Source organism: Clarias gariepinus, chromosome 20, assembly GCF_024256425.1.
Source record: "Clarias gariepinus isolate MV-2021 ecotype Netherlands chromosome 20, CGAR_prim_01v2, whole genome shotgun sequence".
NCBI classification, from domain to species: Eukaryota; Metazoa; Chordata; class Actinopteri; order Siluriformes; family Clariidae; genus Clarias; species Clarias gariepinus.
This window is the reverse complement of record NC_071119.1, coordinates 14,924,935-14,949,679: the sequence shown is the minus strand read 5'-3', so window position 1 is coordinate 14,949,679 and position 24,745 is coordinate 14,924,935. Positions and strand designations below refer to the sequence as shown.

At 36.6% G+C, this 24,745-nt stretch overlaps 1 protein-coding gene across 1 annotated transcript in view; it reads right to left on the bottom strand.

The window, feature by feature from the left end:
- eys (eyes shut homolog) overlaps nucleotides 1-24,745 on the bottom strand; it is a 330,983-nt gene that overhangs the window by 296,203 nt on the left and 10,035 nt on the right. Inside the window, 1 exon segment of the mRNA XM_053479756.1 lies at nucleotides 1,256-1,452. Coding sequence (XP_053335731.1) covers nucleotides 1,256-1,452 — 197 coding nt within the window.

Below are 24,745 nucleotides of genomic sequence, written 5' to 3'. Positions count from 1 at the left end.
CTTAGAAGCTTAATAAATATGCTCCTGTATGGCCACTATATCGCTGTATGTATTGTGGCAGGAACTGGCGAGTTGGCCAGTATTTGGACCGTGCAGATTAAATAGAGCTTTGCTTTATTGTTAAAATGTTTCGTCATGGTTTGTTTTATTGAGGAAATTATAGCCATTTCTCTTATTTATTGCTGGAAAATACAAATAAATAAAAAAATGTCTTACAATTTGCTACACAGTAAATCAGGAACACATTAAAAGAGAGTTCCTGATTAGTATTACCACAATATCGCAATATCCAAAATCATAACCTTTTTCTTTAATCCATATTGCACAGTTACAGTAATTTTAGCAAAGCCAACAATGCTGCATTACCGCATCACAGGAACCATTTCCTTATAGCATTTATTTTTTACTAGCAGCACTAGGATGTTGAGTGAGATGCACCTTTAAACAAATAAGCGCCAGCTCCAGTGAAGCAGGAATGTTAAAGCACAAACAGAGAAAGAGAAGTCATTAGCCAGCTGTGCACTCCACGCTCTGTCTAACTGATCTTGACATCAATACTATTTTCAGACCTGGCCCTTCAAAGATAAGCAATATAAAAGGACCACAGTGCCAGATGACAGGAATATAGAGCTGTCTGCTGCTGTTGGACTTAGCATATACGCAATGAACAGAAAAGGGTTATTTCACTTTCGAACAGATGAGCTGCTTCAGGAGCTGCCACGAACACATCTAATTAATGTAGAATAGACCATTCTAATGTTAAGTGTATGTCGGAAGGAAAGTGGATTAGCCATCAAGTTTTACTGTCCGCACTTTCAAGTGACTGAAATGCCTCATGGGAATTATAACCGGGTTCAGGTGGGAAATATAAGGAAGACGAGGAAAGGTCACCAAAGACAATTAGTCCATTATCACCCTCACTTTTAGCCAATTCATTTCCACTCATAACAGTTGAATTACCTTTCACCTAAAGTTTCACGAGATCCCAAAATGCTGGCACTTCTAGAAATGGCTCGAGGAGAAAAGCTTATCTTTCAGTAACACAAATTTCTGAATGAATGTGCAACAGATCACTTCAGGCCTGTAAAGTGCCATAAAAGCCACCCCGAAAGACTGCTGATGCCTTTCAAGTGACAAGTTGATCCTGCTTAAAAGGGGCCTTGTCAATATACATATGACATTTACTATAAATCATCTCCTTAGGGAAAGAAAATGAATCCAAAAATATGGAAAGTAGGAAGGAATAGGATCTCACATGTTTGACAATGCCATATGCTTGCTCCTGCTGACAGCCAAGCGTTGTGCAGTTGTGTTCCAGCTTCACTTCACAATTGGAACTGGTGAAGCCTTCTGGGCACATGCAAATGTACTTTTCACCATGTTCCTCACATTTGCCTCTGTTTCCACAAGGCTGTGAACTGCAGGGGTCTTTCTTCTCAGTGCAGAATGTGCCTGTAAGCAAAAACATACAGTAAGGCATATAGAAAACAACAGTTCCTCTTTTTTTTAATTATAAAAAAAGTATAATAAGGTAAATGTATTTTCCTGTCCACAAAAAGATTCCTGTGAACTTGCACAGAAAAAAATGATGAAAACTGCTGCTTACATATCAGCAATTAAATAGACACAAACAAATACTGTAAAATGAAATGGCAATAGATCACATGTGATAACACGCCAAGAAAGAGCAAATCAACTGAGGGTTATCAGTGTTGATAACGAGCAATAGTCTATCAACAGTTTTAAATGTACTGATTTAAATTAAAAGACTAAATGGCAGAGCAGACTTTATCTATAACTAGCCCACAAAACACATTACATTATTTAAGCTTGCTCTTTAATCCAGCTAAATAGGAAGATCTTATATTAATATTTAATATTTGAATATATTCTGAAATAATCGCCGATTTTATTTTATTTTTGTTATACATGATACAGAAAATGTGTGTGTGTATGGAAGTGATTAATCTTGCTTCCCTAAAAATTACAAGATTTAAACTTCAGCTTCAGATTTAAACTTCCAGTTTTGTAGAGATTAAGGTATACTGTCTTTCTTTAAACAATAATAATTTAAAATGTAAATAATGCATATTCCTTTATGATTATTGATATAAAAATTGGTGTAACCTTTTAGAAGCATATGTCCTGTAAAAATTGTTGCTTAAATTAAAGCATTCCTTGCAATTCCCCAAAATTACTAACAGTGATTTTGTTTAAATGCTCCAAATGAGACACACCTTTTGTTATGTGGCAATGGGCAATGAAATTGGTTTTTGTATTCTGCCCAATGATTATTCTTAATAACACATATAACAATAAAACCCCAGGGCTATCTCAGTGCTTTGCATGAGATTTTTTTTTCTTTTTTCTTTTTTTTTTACAGAATAAAAAACTCATGTTGCAATATCCTGATTCAGTAATTTTGGAATAATAAGCTTTTAGGTTTATGTCTTTTTGTATGAAATTTAAATTAGCCAACTTTCATCTTAATGGCAATTGAGATTATTGATTTGAATAAAAAAAAAAGTTACAGACACTACATGAAATTGTATTTAGCAAGTGTGTTTCTTTTAATTTGATTCAAATATAAATGTGTATGCATATTTTCAAAAAATGAAGCATGTATCAGGAGATGAGAAAACATTAAGTATTATGAAAAATGATGTTATATGATCCTATCTGAAAATTAACTCTTTTTTTTTTTTTTTTTTTTACATACTTTTTAGCACCAATACCATGTTTTGGCTGCTTAGAATATACATAAACCACTTTCGTCTATAATAAATACCCTGCTGTTACTAGTGACTTGTCTGATATGTCCATATGTAATGGAGTCTAAGGATGTAGAGCGATTGTCCATCCTATAAAACATTGATAAAGATGCTTCTAAAATCAATGCCTAAATATCAACTGAGCTTTCACATCTGGGCTGTCACTTCTGTGACATTGTTAAAAAGATAATTAGGGATAATGATCAGTCTTAATATGAGAAATCTGTAGTCAGAGACACTGCTGAGTCCTATACTGGGAGATTTCAGACAACCTCAGCCACTTTTTTCCAGGACAATGACCAATAAGTACAGTGCCGCAAGGGCGGTAACTGAAGTAGAGGGCATAAAACTAGGTTACTGCTCCTCCAGAATGCCTGAAACTGAATCTAATCGAGATGGTGTGGTCTGGAGGGTAGTAATTTTATAGTATTAACCTAAATGACTATGGCAGCAACCGCATAACTATTGCATTGGCCTAGACTCGATTTGGTCAGTGATGAAGTATAACTGTAAACCTGTAAACTAAAAAAATGTAAGTGTTAATTATTTTATACACATTGAATGTAAATGTGCCTAAAACCAAAGACAGTAAAATGGAAAAGCTTGTTATTGGATAGTTTAGCACCATCACATCGACTGCTCGTAGTGCAGAAACACACTTGCTGTTAACTGTAAATTTATTTATTTAATGTATTTATTCGACTCTTTGTCGGCTCATCTGCCTACATTCAACACACAGGCTTCCAGTACACACACAGAGAAACTTAATCAGATGGTTTTGCATAAAGTTTTAGAACAAACACGATGACACTTGGGGTGCTTAGTTTCCATTCTGACATGTAAAATAGGTTGCATCTCTCATACTGATGCATATTTGTCACTATGCAAAAGATGTGAGATGTGAGAGTAATTGAAGACCTGGTGGCTCAACCATTCCTCGAAACTGTCCACCATTTTTAATGCATCTGCTGACTACACTGCCCTTACTGTTATGCATAATACATCTTGCAGGCATGTATGGGGTGTTGCATTTTTTTTTTTTCCGAGGACGTGCACAAGCTACACACCAAACGAATGTAGGATATGTAATTAAAAGAAAGTATATTGTATTTCCACCCTAAGAGAAAATTCCCCAATTGGTTCAAATACATGAGTTTGCACCCAGGGCTTGCTTGAAGGCTGGACTTGTAATCGCACGGCCGCATGTACATTGTTTGGAATGATTCCATTTATGTATGTATGTGCATGAAGAGAACATGGAAAAACCTTTTGCAAGGTTTCCCTGTGGCACTCAAACAGTAAACAAGTGTTTATGTTTATATATTTGAAATAAATGCCACGACCTTTTGCAAAAATACAAAAGAAAATAAAATTCTTGCCCAAAATAAACCAGATTTTTTATCCAGATTTTTATGTATGCAAGCACTCCAAGCACAAAAGTTAGTTAATTACAGTGCTCCAGTTCTAGTCTTGTTTTAAACCAATAAAAGCCTGTTTCCAAATATCATAAAATAAGAAAAAGAAAGTAATTTGACAAGCTGAATCAATCATATTATGCAACAGGCAGCATGGGTGCAGATAGCTAATATACCTGATGTTACTGCTTCCAGAACAAAACAAACAAACAAACAAACCTTATACTGTATGTAATCTTTTTATCAATGGGATAAAACAGTCAAGGGAAAAAAGACTTAATTAAACATGCATCCTTAAAAAAACAGCATTTGCTACACATTGGGTGGAAATTATTTATTTGGCTCATTAAATTCTAAACCTCAATGTTTCATTATCCCCAGGGTAGCCATGTAGCTTTTTTTAAAAGATGAAGACAAGTCTGAACTCTCTGTGCCACCAAGCAGACGGTGGAGAAATTGTGACAGAATGTGAGTAATTCTTTGAGTGATGGTGCATGAAATAAGTGATGGTTTACATGAAAGCACCTAAATAAATTGAGTTGTGGCCACATCTGTTCTGCATTATTCACAGAAGATGCTTATTTTACATCAGAGGGTTAAGGAAGGTTGAGACGGGCTTGGCGTGATGGTGACATCAAAAGCAATGACTTTCAAACTAATAAAACCAGACAGTGGAAAGCATACAATCAAAAGGGTTTTCTTACTGACGCTCCAAGGTATTTCTTATAGGTACATTCACATTCATAGAGATTTAAAAAAACAAACAAAAAAAACTGTACTGTAGTTCAGTACCAGAAAGTAAAGGGACCAACGCAAACACTTGGAACTAACAGTGTAAGGTTTATGAAAATGCAAAAAAGCTCAATCATGCTATTTTTTATCTGGTAAGCAACATTCTGTTCACAGACATCGTGTTTTGTGGTTTTCTTTTGGATAGTTTGTTAGACAGTTGAGCAACACTTAAGAATGAAATAGAAAAAGAAAAAAAAACTCCTATATGTACTCAGAGTTAAGCATAATGACATTTATATCAGTTTATGTCTGTGATCAAATTTGAACCCTAATTTAATCTGGTCGTAACCAAAAGGAGTTACTAATAGAAAACAGAAGCCCAGAAGTAGTAATTTCAGCACTGTGTGAATTCTGTCTGTAATTGTTTTCAATCAATCCAGTTTATAATTCACAAATAATTAGGCCAGCGTGGCTGCTTTCTGGAATTCTGCTTGCACAGTTATTATTTTGGTTTGTACATGCCACTGATGTTTGCTAACAAATTGTGACAGATTGCAGTCTAAGGAATTGATTCGGTTGAAGTAGTAATCTAATTTTAACCCTTGTGTGTTGTTCGGGTCTGTGGGACACATTTTCACTGTTTATTAAAAGAAAAATATTGTGATTAATTGGGTTTTTAATTTTTTTCCTCCATCAGACTTTTTGGCCTGGGCAGATTTTCTAAGAAGAACACAAAGTATTTAAGCAACTTTATACACATTCCTGCACAGTGAAATTCTTTACATATCTCAGCTAGGTGGCTGCGGTCAGAGCGCAGGGTCAGCCATGATACAGCGCCCGTGGAGCAGACAGGGTTAAGGGCCTTGCACCCAGAGCCCACAAAGGCAGTCTGGTGGAGCTGAGGATTGAACCGCCGACCTTCCCATCAGTAACTCAGATCCACAAACTGCTGAGCTACCAGCGCCCCATAAAACAATACATTTTCAATGACTGCACACTGTGCACCATGCTACACATTTATATTATGCACAGTGTGTGGTGTTCCGGTCTGCTGGACTCAGGGATAATAAAAGTGTGCAAACTGTAGGTGCTTTCTGTCTGTGTGTGTGTGTGTGTGTGTGTGTGTGCTTGAATATATTGTATACTTACCAACCACTTCATTAGCTACACCTGTTCAACTGTTTATTAACACAAATCTCTAATCACATGGGACCAACTTAATGCATTTAGGCATGTAGACATGTGCAAGATGAGCTGCTGATGTTTAAACTGAGCTTCAGCATGGGGATGAAAGGTAATTTAAGTTACTTGCTATGTGACATGGTTGTTGGTGCGAGATGGGCTGGTTTCCAAAATTGATGATCTACTCTTATTTTTACATGTTTACAGTTTACAAATGTTTCTGCAGCAGTTCTCTAAGAACCAGGTTAAAATGCCTTGTTGGTGCCAAAGGTCAGAGGTGAATGGCCAGACTGGTTCAAGCTAATAGAAAGACAACAGTAACTCAAATAACATTTAGTTACAACTGAATTATGAGGAAGAGCATCTCTGAATGCACAAAACGTCGAACCTTAAAGCAGATGGGTTACAGCAGCAGAAGACTAGACTGGGTGCCACACCTGTCAGCCAAGAACAAGAAACTGAGGCTGCAATCTGCAGAGGCTCACTAAAATTGGTCAATAGAAGATTGGAAAATCTTGATGGTGTGAACAACTTGAAAGCATGGAGGTGGTGGTGATGGTGTAAAGGTGTGGGGGAGATTTTCTTGGCACACTTTGGGCCATTTACTACCAACTGTGCATCAGTTGTATGATGAGACACAGTATGCATGCAGCATGTGCAGAAAACACAGACACAGCACACAGTAAAACTCATGTGTTCTACAGAATGGCATGAATAGATTATGTGTCCAGTGGGAGTGTTGTGTTGTGCTGACTGGTATAGACACTGGATCCGTTCAGTCCGGTTCGTTTTGCTTAGACTGACATGAACTCATGAACATGATGCTCATTTTTAAATGAACTTAAAAGAAATAAACATCATCAATGATTTAAAAAACCTTTTTTAATATTTGTTGTTATATTTGTTTATACCACTCAAATCGTGATTAATGTTAACCTTTTCTTATGTTACTACATTTTATCACAAAATAAATAGCATGTTCGCTCATAAATGTGATGTAACAGAGGTAAATGGCTAATACAGCGATACCTCGGCATACAAATTTAATCCGTTCCGAGTTCTAAGGGTAAAATTTTGTATTGTGAAACACATTTTCAAATAGGAAATAATGTAAATGCAGGTCATCTGCTTCTGCCGACCAAAATATATTACCAATTTTATCAATTTCCAACACTATAATCATATTTCTGCATATTTCTGCCGATGCCGCATGTATTAACGATAAATATTGTTTGTATATTGTTTGGTGATTAATATATGTGACCCTGTTTGCAATCTGTACTTCCAACTGGATATAACCAAGGTGTCGCACACAGCTGTGATGTGTCTGAGTTTATAATTTGTTGCAAATGTAGTGTTTTGCTGAAGTTAACATATAGCAGAAAAGGACATCAAGGACACAAGTTCTCTTTTCTTGTTCAATCCATGGTTTTAGTGGACACTCTGAGAAAATATGCCATATAGTGAGGCACATGACTCCTCAGCTCTTGTGCAATTCACAAGGTGAGGTCTTTGTACTCTATTACTAGTCGAAGTTCTCTCCAATGTGCATTCATTATGCAATAAACTAGATACATTTTTACTGCTTGTGGGAAAAAATATATAAAATAATAAATAAATAAATAAATAAAACTTCTTTTTATGATCCATTTTGTGTGAAACATGGCTGTGTGACAGTCCTAGAAATCTGTGTTGCAGCTAGAAAGCTTTAAACTTAAAAAAAATATATAATAATAATAATAATAATAATTTAAAGGATGGATGATGACATCAGACAACTCCCAGAAAGGACGATTTGTGGATTTACACAAACAATGGCTGATGTGTGACTGAAAATGACCGTTCTCCTTTACAGGAATCTTTATCCTTTAACTGAAAACCCTTCTTTTCCCTGCATGAGTTCACATCCTACATGCTGGTCTGTGTTTGCATTCAACTGCAAAAAAAACACAAGCAGTATAGTCCTTGGCTACATTAACAATGGAAGTTTACGAAATGGCATACCTACTATAAATACAGAAGTTCATTAAATCTGTGACCAGAGAAGAAAATATATACACTACAGACGGTATCACTGTTGCACCACAGGCTGCATGGTGGCCTAATGGTTAGCACTGTCGCCTCGCACCTCCAGGGTCTGGGTTCAATTCCCACATTCGGGTCTGTGTGCATAGAGTTTGCATGTTCTTCTCGTGCTTGGTGGGCTTCCTCCCATAGTCCAAAGAAATGCAGATTAAGCTAATTGTCATTCATACCTAAAGCCTGTGACATCCTACGTCAGTTTCTATGAGGACTGCTATATACCACCACACACCAGGGTGAGTTACAACAATACAGTAACATACCTTGGTTCACAGCTAATCTCAGCTACAGGCAGGAAAAAGAAGATGAAACACACTGTGCTGTGCAGCTCCGTCCTGTGTTCACCGACATCTTAAACACATCTCTGCAGACATGCCATGTCCCATCCTGCATTAAACCCTCTAACATTATCCCTGTTCCCAAAAAGGAAAGAAACACAGGACTTAATGACTACAGACCAGTCACCCTGACCTCTGTGGTAATTATGTCATTTAAGCGCCTTCTGGCGACACAGTGGCTTAGCGGTTAACACGGTTGCCTTGCACCTCCAGAATCTGGGTGCGATTCCCTCCTTTAGTCTGTGTACATGGAGTTTGCATGTTCTCCCGGTGCTTGGTGGGTTTCTCAGAGTACTTCGGTTGCCAACAGAGCCAACAAGTCTAAGATTAAAGCTGAAAACATGGCCATCTACTTTATTCTTTACCTAAATATCCTAGGAAATTATGTCAGGGTCCTTTTCGTGGACTTTAGATCCCATCAGCCAGCCAGGCATCAGGACATGTCCTTCCAGATGAGCATGCCAAACTCCATCTGTTGGTAAATCACAGACTTTCTGGTGGACAGGATGCAACATGTGAATCTGGGGGCAGACAGATCTCAACCATTTACTCTCCACAAGGCTGTGTTCTTTTTCCTCTACTCCTCTTCCTGTACAAAAACAGCTACACCTTGAGTCATTAGTCTGTTAAGCTCCTGAACATGAGAATAACATTGCCCTGATTGGTCTCATCTCTAGGGGTGACAAGTCTGTCTACGGGTGCAAGACTGACCATCTGGTACTTCCTAATTTTTTAGTTTGCACCACATTGTCAAGAGAAATTAACTGTATGTGAAAACCCATTCGGCAACACATCTGATTGTGGCATATAAATGCTCAGAACCACATGAAAGCAAAAACCTCTTTTTTTTATGTTATTGTTTTCCAACGCATGTAGGGTGATCTAATATGCATAAAACAATTTGCTATCAACAAGGTTAAAGTATGAATTCAGTGATCATAAAACCACAATGACAAAACCAAACAAAATCATACAAATACATGGCATCTCTGACATCAAACCAGGTTTGGCTCATGCTCCATGTGGGTTAAATTTAGACATTACGGTGTATAGCAAAAAGTTCAAGGTGAGCATGATTTGATTTTATTCCCTGGTGGTATGCTGAGTTTTCTGTGTTCTTCAGAAGACACTAACTCATTTATCTTGCAAGGCCTTTTCCCCCCTTAGCATATTCTGCTATGCTAAGCGACAGGATGATATAAAGTCGACTGTCTATGAAGCACCACGCAGATTTTGAGGAATGTCTCACTGGGCACCATTTTTCATAATCCTTTTTTTTTTCTAGTGTTTATGGTACAATGCTGAACTTCTTCAAAGGTTAAAACCACTCCATATTTCCATGTGTTTCCCTACATCTTCCCTATAATATCTTCCAACCTTCCATTCTTTAATTAAAGTAATTAATTAATTAAAATATTTCCATGGACATCCATGGAAGAACTGCGGGCCAAAACCATGCCTCAAATGTAGAAACATGGCTGAGCAACTCGACTATGCACAAAAACACAGAAACCAGAGTGCAGAAAAATGGCAGCGTGTGCTCTGGACTGATGCATAAAAATCTAAAATATTTGGCTGCAGCAGGAGGCAGGGTGTTTGCCTAATAATGAGTGTCTGTAGGCAACTGAAATTAAATCTCACAAGCATTTTAGAGAAAAGGAGAAGCAGCGTGGCTGGTGTTTTCCATGCTTTTTTAGGTGTGACATGCGAACTGTCCCTTAGGGCATCATGTGGGCCAGGGGTAGCTCAGTGGTTAAAGCATTGGACTACGGTTCGGAAGATCCCAGGTTCAAACCCCACAACCACCAAGTTGCCACTGTTGGGCCCTTGAGCAAGGCCCTTAACCCTCAACTGCTCAGATGTGTAATGAGATAAAAATGTAAGTTGCTCTGGATAAGAGCGTCTGCCAAATGCCTAAATGTAAATGTAAATGTCACTATCAAGGTTAATCAAGGTTTGTTATTACAGTTTATGTTATCCTTTAGGATCAGTTTGGTTAGTTAGTTGGTTTATTCAGTCATAACACAAAATACTTTGCTTAGGCATTAAAATCAGTCAATAAAAATTTTTCTAAAATGCCTATGAACTTTTTTAATGTTGAAAGTTGGACCTTAGTGCCAACTTGAAAGATATTTTGAATCTTTTTGACTATTACTGTATGTACGTTTCTTTAAAGTTAGAGTTGTTCTGGTTTAAGCATCTGATTGTACCATGGCACTGTTTTCCACTGGGATTGAATGCCTTTTGTCTCAGGCTGCCTTAAACATAGATGTATGTTGTTTGTAAGTTATAAGCAAATCATTTGCTTATCACGAACTATTCCGGACTTTTGACCTTGAATAGAAATTACAGTACAAATCCATATTATAACAAACACTTACTGTAGTTAAGATAAAAAACAGTCCATCGTTACTTTAAGAAATGAAGAAGTCAATCCAAAAAATATTTTTAAAAGTATCCAAGTGCACGTGCACTAGTCACTGAAAATGTTTATGATTATTTTAAATTAAATATAGCATTAAAGAGTGGGCGCTTTTACACATAACTGTGTGTGTGTGTGTGTGTGTGTGTGTGTTTATTCAATACAAGTATTAAAATATTTAAGCTTTTTTTGTTGTTGTTGTTGCACCATGAAGCTGAGAGAATGTGAAGGATATGAAGCAATGGAGTTTGTGGTCGCAGTACCAGTAAGATTTTAAAACCACTTTTACCTTTGCATATATGCAAATACACATAATTGTTTGCACATACACATTTTATTTTCCCTTTTCAGATATACAAAACAAAAGAGCTTAGCCCGCCAAAACTACATCATTTACTTACAAATTGTGGAAAATAAAAGTTAGAGAACAGCAAACCAATTAACATTGAACTCCACTGGACATCCCTAGTGATGTGGCCTACTTGTTCCCCAAGACCTTGTTATGATCGATCCTAGCAAAAGTAAAAGCCTGGTAGAAAGTGCACAATCAAAAGAAAATATGATTAGATGCGTTCCACAACTGGGGCCTCATTATTATGTGTGAGGGCAGCTGCTAACTTCACAATGATTAATAGCATGACAGCTAGAGCAAAGTCAAGGAAATGTTAACACCACTTGGGCCAAGAAGGAACAGAAGTGAAGGTGAGCCCTTGAAGGCATCACCCAATGCACTGCTAGATGGCAATGCTGCAGTGCATTGCTAAGACTGAGACTCAGGCAAATAGAAAAGCTGAAGTACATATATTTTGTTGATAGGATTAATGTGGTTATTTGCCCTAAGGAGAAGCCATCTTTGATAAACGAGTGCTAGAAGAGCATTAGTGGTGTGAGTGACTGACTACACAAACTCTATGAGTAGACAATGCAGCCTTTTAGATGTTGCAGACATTTTAAATACTATTGCAGCTCATTTCACTGACTGATAATCCCTAGTATCTATTACTGACTTATGCAGGTCAAGACCTATATGCTTCTTCTATCTTCAAATCTTTTATTTCTGGAAACCCCTGCAGTGATGGATGAAAAAATTATTTTATACAGTTTGTGTCCCAGCTAATAGTTATACCACTGCTATACTGTAGAACATGATAATTTATAAAGAACGTCTAATAAACTTACATAAACCAGTTCATACGTATTTGGCCAGCAACACCACCAGTAACCTCACCATCAGCATTATTTCTAATATAATCAATCAAGAATAATTATGTTTGTTGGATTGATACATTGATAGCTGCAGATTTATATCACACTAGCATGGCCAACGACTTCGTTCACATGGAATTTAACTGCACACTCGTAAGCGCGTTTTAAAAAATGTACAACGCCATCTGTTAAGGTGGTATAACTAAAATTTAAATGTGTTTCTATAAAGTAAGCGGAATAAAGGTGTGAGATCGCGTTTATTAAGTAGATTAGTAGATTACTATTAAATAAGATAAGTAGATTATTATTTAAGTAGATTTTACACGTATAATGTATTAAAAAATGTACAGCGCCATCTGTTGAATTTAGGATGAACTAATGATTTTTTTAAGGTTGATTTTTTTTATGATATGAGGGCGTTTTCCATTGAAATTTCAAATAAGCATAACGTCTCTTCCCGTGGGCTTATTACGAGGAAACAAAGCCTAGATGTTACAGTACCTCAAACTTGGCCAAATACACCTGTAGTTTTTATGTGAAGCGTGCTTAAACAGACAGACAAAAATTTCAAAAAACATTTTGATGTGTTCTATTACTCACCTTGCACCCCCCCAAATATTTTTCTTACAAATATCTTCAAACGTACAGACACACCAACTTTACAGTTTTAATATATGCATGGATCAGGTATTAGATATGATTTCAGAAATTGATGCCATTTTCACAGGGACAAAATCTTTATCTGAAAAGAAAAAACATTATAAATATTTTATACTTAAGATTGAGGTCAGGTAAATCACTCTTCCTTGAATAATGGCCTTAACAGACTTTTGCCTTAAGAAGTTGTAATGTTGCTTTTGCAGTCCATTTTGGTTATCATGCATCTGTACTTTAAAGTGGCGTCCTATCAGTTCTGCAGCATTCAACTGAATCTGCGAAAATTCAGCTTGGTGTAGATCTATGCACTTTAAAAGTCTTCTTGCTACTTCTATCACCAGCCACATCAGCAATAAACACCAGTGAACCAGTTTTACTATATTTTTGTATTTTGTATTGAAACCTTATACCTTTTTTTATACAATCAATAGATCTGCCCCAAACAGTTGCATTCTTTTTTAGCTCATTTATTCCATTTCAAAATAAATAAATAAATGTTACATTAGTCTAAACAAAAAGGCACCATTTATAGCTGACAATCTATTCATGTGATCCGTACAGCTCTCTGCTACCCAGACACAACGTCGCTGGAAGCACATCTAGAATGGAACTTATATTAATGACATCTTTGACCTTTAATACATCAGGAAAACATGTTAAAGCAAACATTTACATTTTAACCAAGACTTGTACTTGCTCACCTTTACTTTAGGGGGACAAGAACAATTTAGCTGAAACTGTATAATGGCAACGATTCCTCTGTTCCTTTGCTGTTTGTTAAATGCTGACTGTTGTATCCTGAAACTACTGCTCCCACTCTCCCCAGCTGTGACCATGGCATCATTATCAGTCAATACGTTTGTGACTATGACTCTAGTTTCTCATCAGTTAAGATCCATCAGTGTTGCTGGGTCATTTATATTCCCTGAAGGTTTGCCAATGCGTTGCACTGGGCTGCTGATGTGTTGACCAACATACTGTACTAGGTTGCTGGCTGTGGAATTTATTTTAATTGAACTTTTTAAAAAATACAAATATATTTTTCTATTTTACACTTGCTTTTTAAAACATTTTGTTTATATGTCAACAAGCTTTCATAATCCCCCTATTAAAAAATGTTTTAGGCTGAGATGCGAGTCACGAATGCACCTCTGTCTTCAGTTCTTCAGCAGAAGTGAATCTTTGTTCTTAGAGGGCTGCTTTCAGGTGAAAGTTAGATGGAGAAAGGTCAGGAATATAGAGAGGATGCTTTAACGCCTTAAAACTGTTTGCAAAGTGTCGACAGTGTAAAAAGTATTATGCAAGATCATGCAATATCACATCGCTTTTGGATACCCTAAGTCCTCTGCGTTTAATCCAAAGTTTAGACTTCAGCTTTAAATAAGTATCACGGTGTAACGAGGACTGTTGATTGTTAAGCAGTTTTCCTGATAATGTCTGAATACTGGCCCCAGATAATCCCCAAAAAACTTTAAGCATCAATTTTTCAGCTGATTGTTGACTTTTTATCTTTTTCTTGGTCGACGATTGAGGATGTTTCCGTTCCATACTCTGACATTTACTCTCATGCCCGTAGTGATGAATCCACATTTCGTCATTAGTACTGATTCCCTTTATGAAACTTTTACCATTCCTAGAGTATAGGGACAAATTTTGTTTGCAGACATCTAAGACAGTGTGGCCAACTAAAGTATTTAATACAACCAGAGTGCAGATAATTTTTGACTCACCTTCCCTCATTAGAAAAATGTTACAGACTGAGCTACGAGCCACAAATGCACCTCTGCATTACATTGCCATCTGCATGTTTATGCAATTATCCAATCAGTCAATCATGTAACAGCAGCAAAATGCATATAATCATGCAAACACGGGTCAGGAGTTAAAGAAAAAAGTCTTATCCATGCAATTTTAACTGTGTCATGGTTGTTGGTGCCAGATGGGCTTTTTAAGAAAATGCTGATCTCGGATTTTCTGTTGAGTTTAAAGAGAATAGTGCAATAAACTAAATAAATAAATAATTATAAAAAACTGAACGAGTGGAGAGGCTGCAGGCTGAAATACCTTTTTAAGAAAAGATATCCGGCAGAATGATCAGACAGGCCTGAGCTTACTGTAACTCAAATCAACACCTATTAAATCCAAGGTGCATCATTACTCATGAATAAAACCAGCAAACTTGTATGAACAATGTTTACTTCTTTTGACTGTATACATCCATTTTATTATAGTTCTACAGTATATGACTATATGGACAATGCAAGCTTCACATTTCGGTTTAATTGCTGATACCTTATACCCCCATTACACTGGGCCAAATTTGCTAATGACATGAAGAAAAATAAAAACAACACTACAGACTATTACAAACTATTACCGAGGTGTTAACAATATGACAACAACCTTATATCGTCACTTTAACAGATAGCCACTGACCTATAGACACCGGAGAAATGGGACATATGCCCCATCTGCACTCTTTCACATACACTGTTTTGTTCTCACCACGTTGTTCTCTCCAAGTGAAGAGAAATAATATTTGTTTAATCAGGTTGAAAAACAACATTTACAGATGCGTGAAGACATCAATCACACTCAAAAGCTGCACGCAAGTGCACAGTGAGGGTAATGACAATATTATCCAAAGAGGGAAATACATGTCAGCATTTACAGTGACATTAAAATATTTGCATGGAGTTTAATCATGTAGCATTTTTTATATCTTTAAGACACTCAAAGGCTAATAAACATGATTAAGAGAAAATTGTGCACAGGAGAGATAAACAAACAGACAGACAGACAGAGATAGACAGAGAGAGAGAGAGAGAGGGGGAGAGAGAAGGACTCACAATCATACAGTATATGCAGCACAATCCCATTTTATGTTCAGGATCTCTCTCTCTCTCTCTCTCTCTATTTTTCTTCTGTTTAAAAAATTATTCTTTCTCCATTCATTATTGATATTAGTATTATAATTATATTATTATTATTATTATTAATAGGTGTACTAGCAATAATGCTGCGGTTGTTATTGTTATTATTACCTTTGCTTTCTGCTTTCCTTCTTCAGTTGTTTTCACCCATACAGTAGTGTCACTTTATGTTTGACTGCACAGTTAAATGCGTGTATATATTTTTAATCTGTTTTTTTATATTTTGTGACTCTAAGCTTCGCAATCCGAGTGTATGCAGGAGCCCCCGAACAATACACATATCATCAAGTGTGCTGGACTAGTGATGCACTCTTTTTTTGTAGAATTGAACTCAATACAGATATTAAAATGTTCTAGGACATAGAGAACCCGAGTCATGCAGGGTAAGGTGTACGGTTAGTGTGACTAAATGCCTGGGCATGCACAGTGGGGGAGTTGCATACATGTCTGCGCAAAACCAATTTTAGGAATAAGAATTAGAAAGTAAATTTGTCATTTACAAATTTACAAATCAGTCTATATTATGTGATTAACAGAAATGATCAAACCGCAGACATTTTAGGTTAAAACAACTCTATTGTTCATCAGACTTCAATATGTAATAAAATTTTTTATCTTGTTTAATCATTACTATTTTAAAACTTAAAAATAACAGTGTTAATTTTGTTATTACTTCCATCTACATTTAATGAAAAATATTTTGTCTGATAAATGCTGCCAAACAGGTGAGGAGAATCAGTGTCGTGACCTTAAAACTAATTAAACTCATGTTTACTGTGTTAAGGTTCTAAGCAGACATGCTGAGTGAGTGTATACATTTAGGCATTTAGCAGACACCCTTATTCAGAGCGACTTACATTTTTATCTCAATATACATCTGAGCAGTTGAGGGTTAATTGCTTGCTTAAGGGTCCAACAGTGACAACTTGGTGGTCGTGGAGTTTGAACCTGGGATCTTCCGAACCGAAGTCCAACCTCTGACCCCATAGAAACCTATACTATGGCCCCCCTCACCACACACAGAAATAACTTTAGTGCAATGCCAGATACTGTATGTTGTCCAATAAAAAAAACGCATTTAATATTTTTTAATTCGATGACGAATAAAAATAAATAATCTATCTGCTTGTTTCTAATTTGGCAGTGACATAAGCACCAGCTTACGCTCCAGAAATACAGAGAGAGAGAGAGATAAATGTATTAAACTAAAAAAAAGAGCTGGCAAATAATTTCCTATTAATGCTTAATTCTGCAAGTATGAATGCTGGCCAGTAGCTGTGTAAAGGAAAATTTAATTTAAAAAAATATCTGGCAAACTTTAACATTCATAAATCACAATCAATCTTTTTTTTTTTTTTTTTAACACATTTTTTGGCTTAAATATCCAAATTAGCTGGAATATCAATTTTCCTTATCAAACTGTAGCATGGACTGATCTACCAAACTGAAAAGTGTAATCTGCTGACTATTTTTGCTAACTCACATTATTCATAACAAACTGGTCAAATGGATCCATGTAATGCATTTTTAAGCTGCTAAATGAAACCGATAGGCAATGCTAATTCAAATCAATATCAATCTCTTTTGGCAATGACATGTAGTGACACCTTTAACATTCTGTTTGCTGTCTCAAACTATTTATAATCAAGTGAGAAGCCCAAACCCATGCGTTTAAAAAAAAAAAAAAGCTGAAAACCAAATCTAAAAAGGTTACTGATAAATTTGCAGTTTGCATCTATTGTCAGTGTGACTGCTACAATAAAACCTTAATTTAATGCTATAACAGAGATATACTTGAAATGAAACCTAGACCTCATGGGGGTGGAAGGCGGGTGCAGTCAGATGGCCTCATTTAACACAGACCCTTTTATTAAAGCAATCCGGATCAGCGATTCGTCCGAAAACATCTCAGGTTTAATAAATGTATTACAAAAACCTTAATAAATGCTGTACCTTGATTACATAATGCCCACAAACTCTCAGAAAAAAAATATATAAAGCCATAATAAAGACCCCGACCTTCAGTCTTACAAGTGTATTGCACTGCAACCAGGCTTATTTCAGACACTGCCTGTGTTTTGTATGTGCTATCACCACATAAGAGTACTTAATTGATATATGAGTATATTCACATGAAACATGAAGGAAAAAGATTAATTTGGGCCAGCAATACTTAAAATGCAGTTCACAGCATGACATACGACAGCAGAGCAGTGTATACACATCATATCTGTATTCATTCAGATTACCTTATGGCCCATATTGGGGTGTAAAGGCAAGAAAAGGTCATGGTTCGATTTGTCCCTCGGTTGGTCGGTACAGTAATGGAAGACATTTATTATGAATTGTAAACATTTGGCAAACTGGATGTAATTACCTAAACACATAAGGAATGTACAGAAAGGCCCATCCCCTTCTATACTTAAAAATTAAGGTAGCAAAATCCAAGAAAAGAAACAACTTTGTCTGTTGCAATTAGTGCAATCTTTTAAATGTACTGATATTTAAATGTACTGAATAAATGTTAAGAATGCTATTTAAAAAAACATTTGCAAGATTTGTCATTGATTGTATTATTATTTTTGCACAAATATTGTGTTGAAGAAAACGAGGTGCATGTCTATTATGACATGAAATGCCATTGCAACTGGGTTGTCAACTTTATTGACTTTACTTTATACATGAATCTAAATAATGACATATTTGTTTGTTAAATTAACTAGTGGACAGTACTAAAGTAAATGTAATCTGGCAATTTACTTAATTACTTTTTTAAAATATCTGTACTTTGCTCAAGTTTTTTTTTCACTTTTTCACTTTATTTGTTGATTATTCCTACTTGAGTGGGAACAAACAAAAAAAAAGGTTGTCCAAATTGAACCAAACTATAGCACGCACTTTATTTTGGCTGATTTTTTTTACTGGTTGCTTGCATGTGCAATACTAAATGTACCATACCATACAATACCAACTTTATTTATAAAGCATTTTATAAACCCACACTGGACCAAAGTGCTGTACAGAATCAAATAAAAGACATAAAAAAAACTAAACAGCTTAATATGTAAAAAAAAATGTATCTTCAATTACAAGTTCACTGTAACCAGCTATACCTACAGCGTCTGGAAAAATGACAGAAGAAATGACTCGCTGTATCTTGCCACTTCAACAACCATGACCTAATTAAAAAGTTTTCTTTTTTTGTGTGTAACAGTTATTAGAGTTGTTTATTTTCCAACGTTTTCTCTTCTTGCCTCATTCTCATATGATTTCTTCTGCAAGAATTCTCTCTCAAATCTGAGCAAACATACAGGGGTAAGCCGTGTATTCTTGTACCGGTAGTGGTTATTTTCTTTAATCGGACATCTAAAGTAAGTTTACATCAGCAAAATATTTAATTGTGTATATGTTTAAAATAAACCCAGCATTACCATGATTATGTCCTTTGCATGGCGAGTTTGTTAGCTATGTAGTTCTTGAGCAGTAAAGTGCTACTAAGCGCACTATACCCTAATAGCTAGAAAGCACCTCAGGCTGAAAATAGAGATCATTAATTGTAAAATTCAGTGTTTAAACTTCAGCATAAGCATATACATTTTAGCGCATACTTTTATACTGGTTTTGCATGGAGTGAATCATGCTCAAACATTTAGCGTGGGCAAATGGCTGCTCTACTTTAACCAAATAAGGATGCTATTTTCACAACTCCACTGTCCGTGGTCATAACCTCTGCTAAACTATTAAACAGTCCAATGTCCAGTGTTGGGTGTAACCTGTTACAAAATAACGAGTTAAAGTACTTGGAATACTTTTTTGGTGTAACGAGTAATCTAACGCGTTAGGTCCGCCATTTAGGTACTTAGTTATTTAAAAAAAAAAATTTCAGACAATTTATGTAATCTGTGAGCCAGACAGCAGTGATTCCCAGTCCATTAGTGTGTGTGTGAAAGTTATCTCATAAGCCCCGCCCCCGATGTCATTTTCAGCAATAGAAAAGTACTCTAACAACTTACTTTTATCAGAAAGTAATGCTTTAATTTAACTGATTACTTTTTAAAGACAGTAATTTTGTAATGTAATTAGTTACTTTAACAAGTAATGTCCCCCAACACTGCCAATGTCACAGTACATCTCTTACATACCCAACACAGGGAGACTGAACGCTTTGGTTAAAAAAAAATAGTAGGAATTTTTTCTTTTTTTCTGAAGAGCACCTGATAACCAATGTACACATTTTTTCAGTTTAAATTAAATCCTAAAAGGAAAGTTTGCCTGTTCTAATCCTGTTGTTTCGCAGCCACTCAGAGTTCCCTAATGGATTTTTTTTTTACCTCTATGCTGACTGCTCATAATAACGTTAATTGACATCAGTGTCAGACTCATTTAATGACCTTATACTAACAGATCTGTGCTTTCAGAGACATTGGAGCATTCTCACCTAAAATAAGTAGCTTAAGTGAGTCTAATTACATAAATAATAACATGCCATTAGACCCATATTACATCACAGTATTTTTACTTTGAATATGCAAGTAAATGTAAAGGTAAGTACTATTAAAAATTTAATGAAAAGCTTTGACTTTCACTAGAGTATTATTTTACCTGGGGCAGGGGTAACTTGGTGGTTAAAGTGCTGGAGTGCTAAAGAAGGTTCGAGCCCTGACACCACTAAGCTGCCAATGTTCAGCCCTTGAACAAGGTCCTTCATGCTCAACTGCTCATCGGGCAGTGAGCTGGCAATCCAGCCGTTTAAGTTACTGCCCTTAAAACAATGGCTCTCGAAGGGTGGGGGAGTATTTGTTGCCCAATGTGCCTGATGGCATGTGAATGGCCTTCATCTTATTTTAGGGGTTCCTAGGGTTTATTTACCTTTAAGTACAACATCTGTGTACTTTATCCATCACTGGTTAAACTTATACAATGAATAGTTGTTGAGAAAGAAAATACACCATATGTGCAGCTTGTTGCTAACAAAACTGGGGCATCCAGTTTTCCATTTTGAACGTCTGTCCACCTAGTCGAAGTCTATTTTATATTTTAAATAAAGTTTTATCTGACCTTTTAAAACTGTATCAAAACCGTGCCAGTTCAATATTTTAACATATGAGCTCAGTAGCCAGGGTGGTGCTGCCTGTTTAAATTCCAGTTAATTTTTTTTGTTTGCTTTTCTGAACTAAGCACACAATGTCTAGGAGTAGTGCAGCCTGTATGGCACACTTAGTAGTTTAAAAGGGCTACGTTTTACCTCCATATTACTTTAAACTTTTACAGGATTCATAAATGTTTTCATAACCATTCATGATGAAAAAATGCATACTGTATGCATATACTGTATACACCAATCATCCACATTATTATAACTACCATCTTGTGAATTAACACCGATCACCATCTAAGTACCAGCAAACAGGTGACAGGATTATAGGCACCCAAGGCTCACCCATGCCCACAAGGACCATAAGTCTGTAACTACAGTCGTGGCCAAAAGTTTTGAGAATGACACAAACATTAGTTTTCACAAAGTTTGCTGCTAAACTGCTTTTAGATCTTTGTTTCAGTTGTTTCTGTGATGTACTGAAATATAATTACAAGCACTTCATACGTTTCAAAGGCTTTTATCGACAATTACATGACATTTATGCAAAAAGTCAGTATTTGCAGTGTTGGCCCTTCTTTTTCAGGACCTTTGCAATTCGACTGGGCATGCTCTCAATCAACTTCTGGGCCAAATCCTGACTCACAGCAACTCATTCTTTCATTTGTCAGAGTTAGTGGGTTTTTGTTTGTCCACCCGCCTCTTGAGGATTGACCACAAGTTCTCAATAGGATTAAAATCTGCGGAGTTTCCAGGCCATGCACCCAAAATTTCAACATTTTGGTCCCCAAGCCACTTAGTTATCACTTTTGCCTTATGGCACAGTGCTCCATCGTGCTGGAAATGCATTGTTCTTCACCAAACTGTTGTTAGATTGTTGGAAGAAGTTGCTGTTGGAGAATGTTTTGGTACCATTTTTTATTCATGGCTGTGTTTTTGGGCAAAATTGAGAGTGAGCCCACTCCCTTGGATGAGAAGCAACCCCACACATGAATGGTCTCAGGATGCTTTACTGTTGGCATGTCCTTCTCCGGACAAGCCTTTTTCCAGATGCCCCAAACAATCGGAAAGAGGCTTAATTGGAGAATATGACTTTGCCCCAGTCCTCAGCAGTCCATTCACCATACTTTCTGCAGAAGATCAATCTGTCCCTGATGGGTTTTTTTTGGAGAGAAGTGGCTTCTTTGCTGTCCTTCTTGACACCAGGCCATCTTCCAAAAGTCTTCGCCTCACTGTGCGTGCAGATGCGCTCACACCTGCCTGCTGCAATTCCTGAGCAAGCTCTGCACTGGTGGCACTCCGATCCCGCAGCTGAATCCTCTTTAGTAGACGATCCTGGCGCTTGCTGGACTTTCTTGGACGCCCCAAAGCCTTCTTAACAAGAATTGAACCTCTTTCCTTGAAGTTCTTGATGATCCTATAAATTGTTGATTTAGGTGCAATCTTAGTAGCCACAATATCCGTGCCTGTGAAGCCATTTTTTATGCAATGCAATGATGGCTGAACACGTTTCTTTGCAGGTCACCATGGTTAACAATGGAAGAACAATGATTTCTAGCATCACCCTCCTTTTAACATGTCAAGTCTGCCATTCTTACCTAATCAGCCTGACATAATGATCTCAAGCCTTGTGCTCACCTGAGTTAACAAGACGATTACCGAACTGATCTCAGCAGGTCCTTTAATGACAGCAATGAAATGCAGTGGAAAGGTTTTTTTGGGATTAAGTTAATTTTCATGGAAAAGAAGAACTATGCAATTCATCTGATCACTCTTCATACCATTCTGGAGTATATGCAAATTGCTATTATAAAAAGTTAAGCAACAACTTTTTCAATTTCCAATATTTATGTTATTCTCAAAACTTTTGGCCACGACTGTAGTTTTGCAAACTAGTTAGTAGGCAGGTACTGAGACCTGCTGTACTGACTTTGGACTTAATTAAAAAAAAGTAGGACGAAAAAGGAAGAAGATGATACAACACCTCAAATTATTATTATTTTTTTTTTTGCATATAATTTTTAACAATGGTCACCATCATATAAAAACACATTAAAAGTGTAGGGAAATATGTAATAACAACCATAATAAAAAATTACTAATAAAAAAAAAAAAACGTACTGACATCGCAACAGGAAAAACACTGGAAAGGAGCTCAACAAGCAACCCATCCTCATTTGGTGATGTCAAATATTATGACTAATCAATCTATGGTATATCTCTGTGCCATACGACTGACAGTTCAATATACTGTAATGGAAAAGGTGCTCAAGTTAATGTAAAGTCCACTTTCGTTGATTAAGACTTGTGTACAAAACTGTGGGAATTTCAGTCCTATAATATTGGACATCAAGCAACTTGGATTCTGCTCCTGTCCACTCCTCCTCTAGACTAAACAGAGGACTTGTGGAATGATTACAGTCTGTAGTGGTCAGGACCTTCCCAAAGAAGGAAAAATAGTTAAGAAGGGAAAGAGTCATGGGTCACCATGGCTCACTGATGCATGTGAGGAGTGAGGGCTGGCCTGTGTAGTCCAATCCAATGAAAGAGCTACTGCAGCTCAAATTGTTAAAAAAAAATTCATGCTGGTTCTTATAAAAATAAGTCAGAACACACAGTGCATCGAAGCTTGTATGTTTGGGACTACTTAGCCGCAGACCAGTCAGGGGGCCCATGCTGACCCTGGTCTACCTCCGAAAGTGCCTACAATGGGCATGTTAGCATCATAACTAGACCACAAAGCAATGACAGAAGATGGTCTGGTCTGATGAATCGTGTTTTTATTTGCATCATGGATGCCTGAGTGCGCTGCTCACCTGGAGAAGATGGCACCAGGATGCAGTATGGGAAGAAGGGAGGCCAGTAGGAGAATCCATATTTCCAACATAGTACATTAGTACTGAAGACACCTAAACTATTTTTAAAACATGGAATAATGTAGTACATAAAAATGTTAAACAACCCAGAATGTGTTTTATATTTTAAATTGTTCAAAGTAGCTACATTTAGCTTTGATGACAGCTTGGCATTCTCTCATTAGATTCATGAGGTCATCAACTGGAATGTTGTTAATTCACAGGTCTGCCTTATTAATATTGACATTTCTTGCCTTCTTAATGTTATTTTAATCATCAATTGTCTTGTGCAGACGAAGGGTGGGTATATAGTATTGACTATATATTCAATAGTACATCTACTAGAGTACTGTGGAAATCCATATTATGGCAAGAAACACTCAGTTGAGTAAATAGAAAAGACAGTTCATCATTGCTTTAAGACATGAAAGTGAGTTGATCTGAAAAATTAAATGTATACGGACTTTAAATGTATACCCAAGTCAGTCACCAAAACCATCAAAGACTATGATGAAACTGGCTCTTCTTAGGATCATCCCATGAAAGGAAGACCAAGAGCAACCTCTGCTGCAACAGATATGTTTAAATGACCAGTCTAACTGCCAATTTACAGCACCTCAGCTTAGAGCCAAGCTAGAGACAAAAGCTTCTCGGAGTCGGCAGAGAGATCTCAACATCCACTGTTCAGCAAATATTGCATGAGTCAGGCCTTCATAGTTGAATTGCAGCAAAGAAACCATTACTTTGAAAGAACAACAAGCAGAAGTGATCTGCTTGGGCCAAGAAACACAAATAGTGGACAATAGATCAACTTAAAGAGGTTAAATAGTTCCTGGATGTGTGATTCCAACAAATTCTTAACATCTCTGAACTTATTTTAAGATTTTTGGAAAACTATTCAAGGTGATTATTTTATGAGGCTAGAGAATGTCAAGAGTGTGCCTAGGTGTCATCAAAGCAAATGGTGGCTACTTTGAAGAATTGAAAATATAAAACGTAGTCTGTCATAACTTTAATGTCTTTAGTATTAACATACAATGTCCATCTTACATACTGA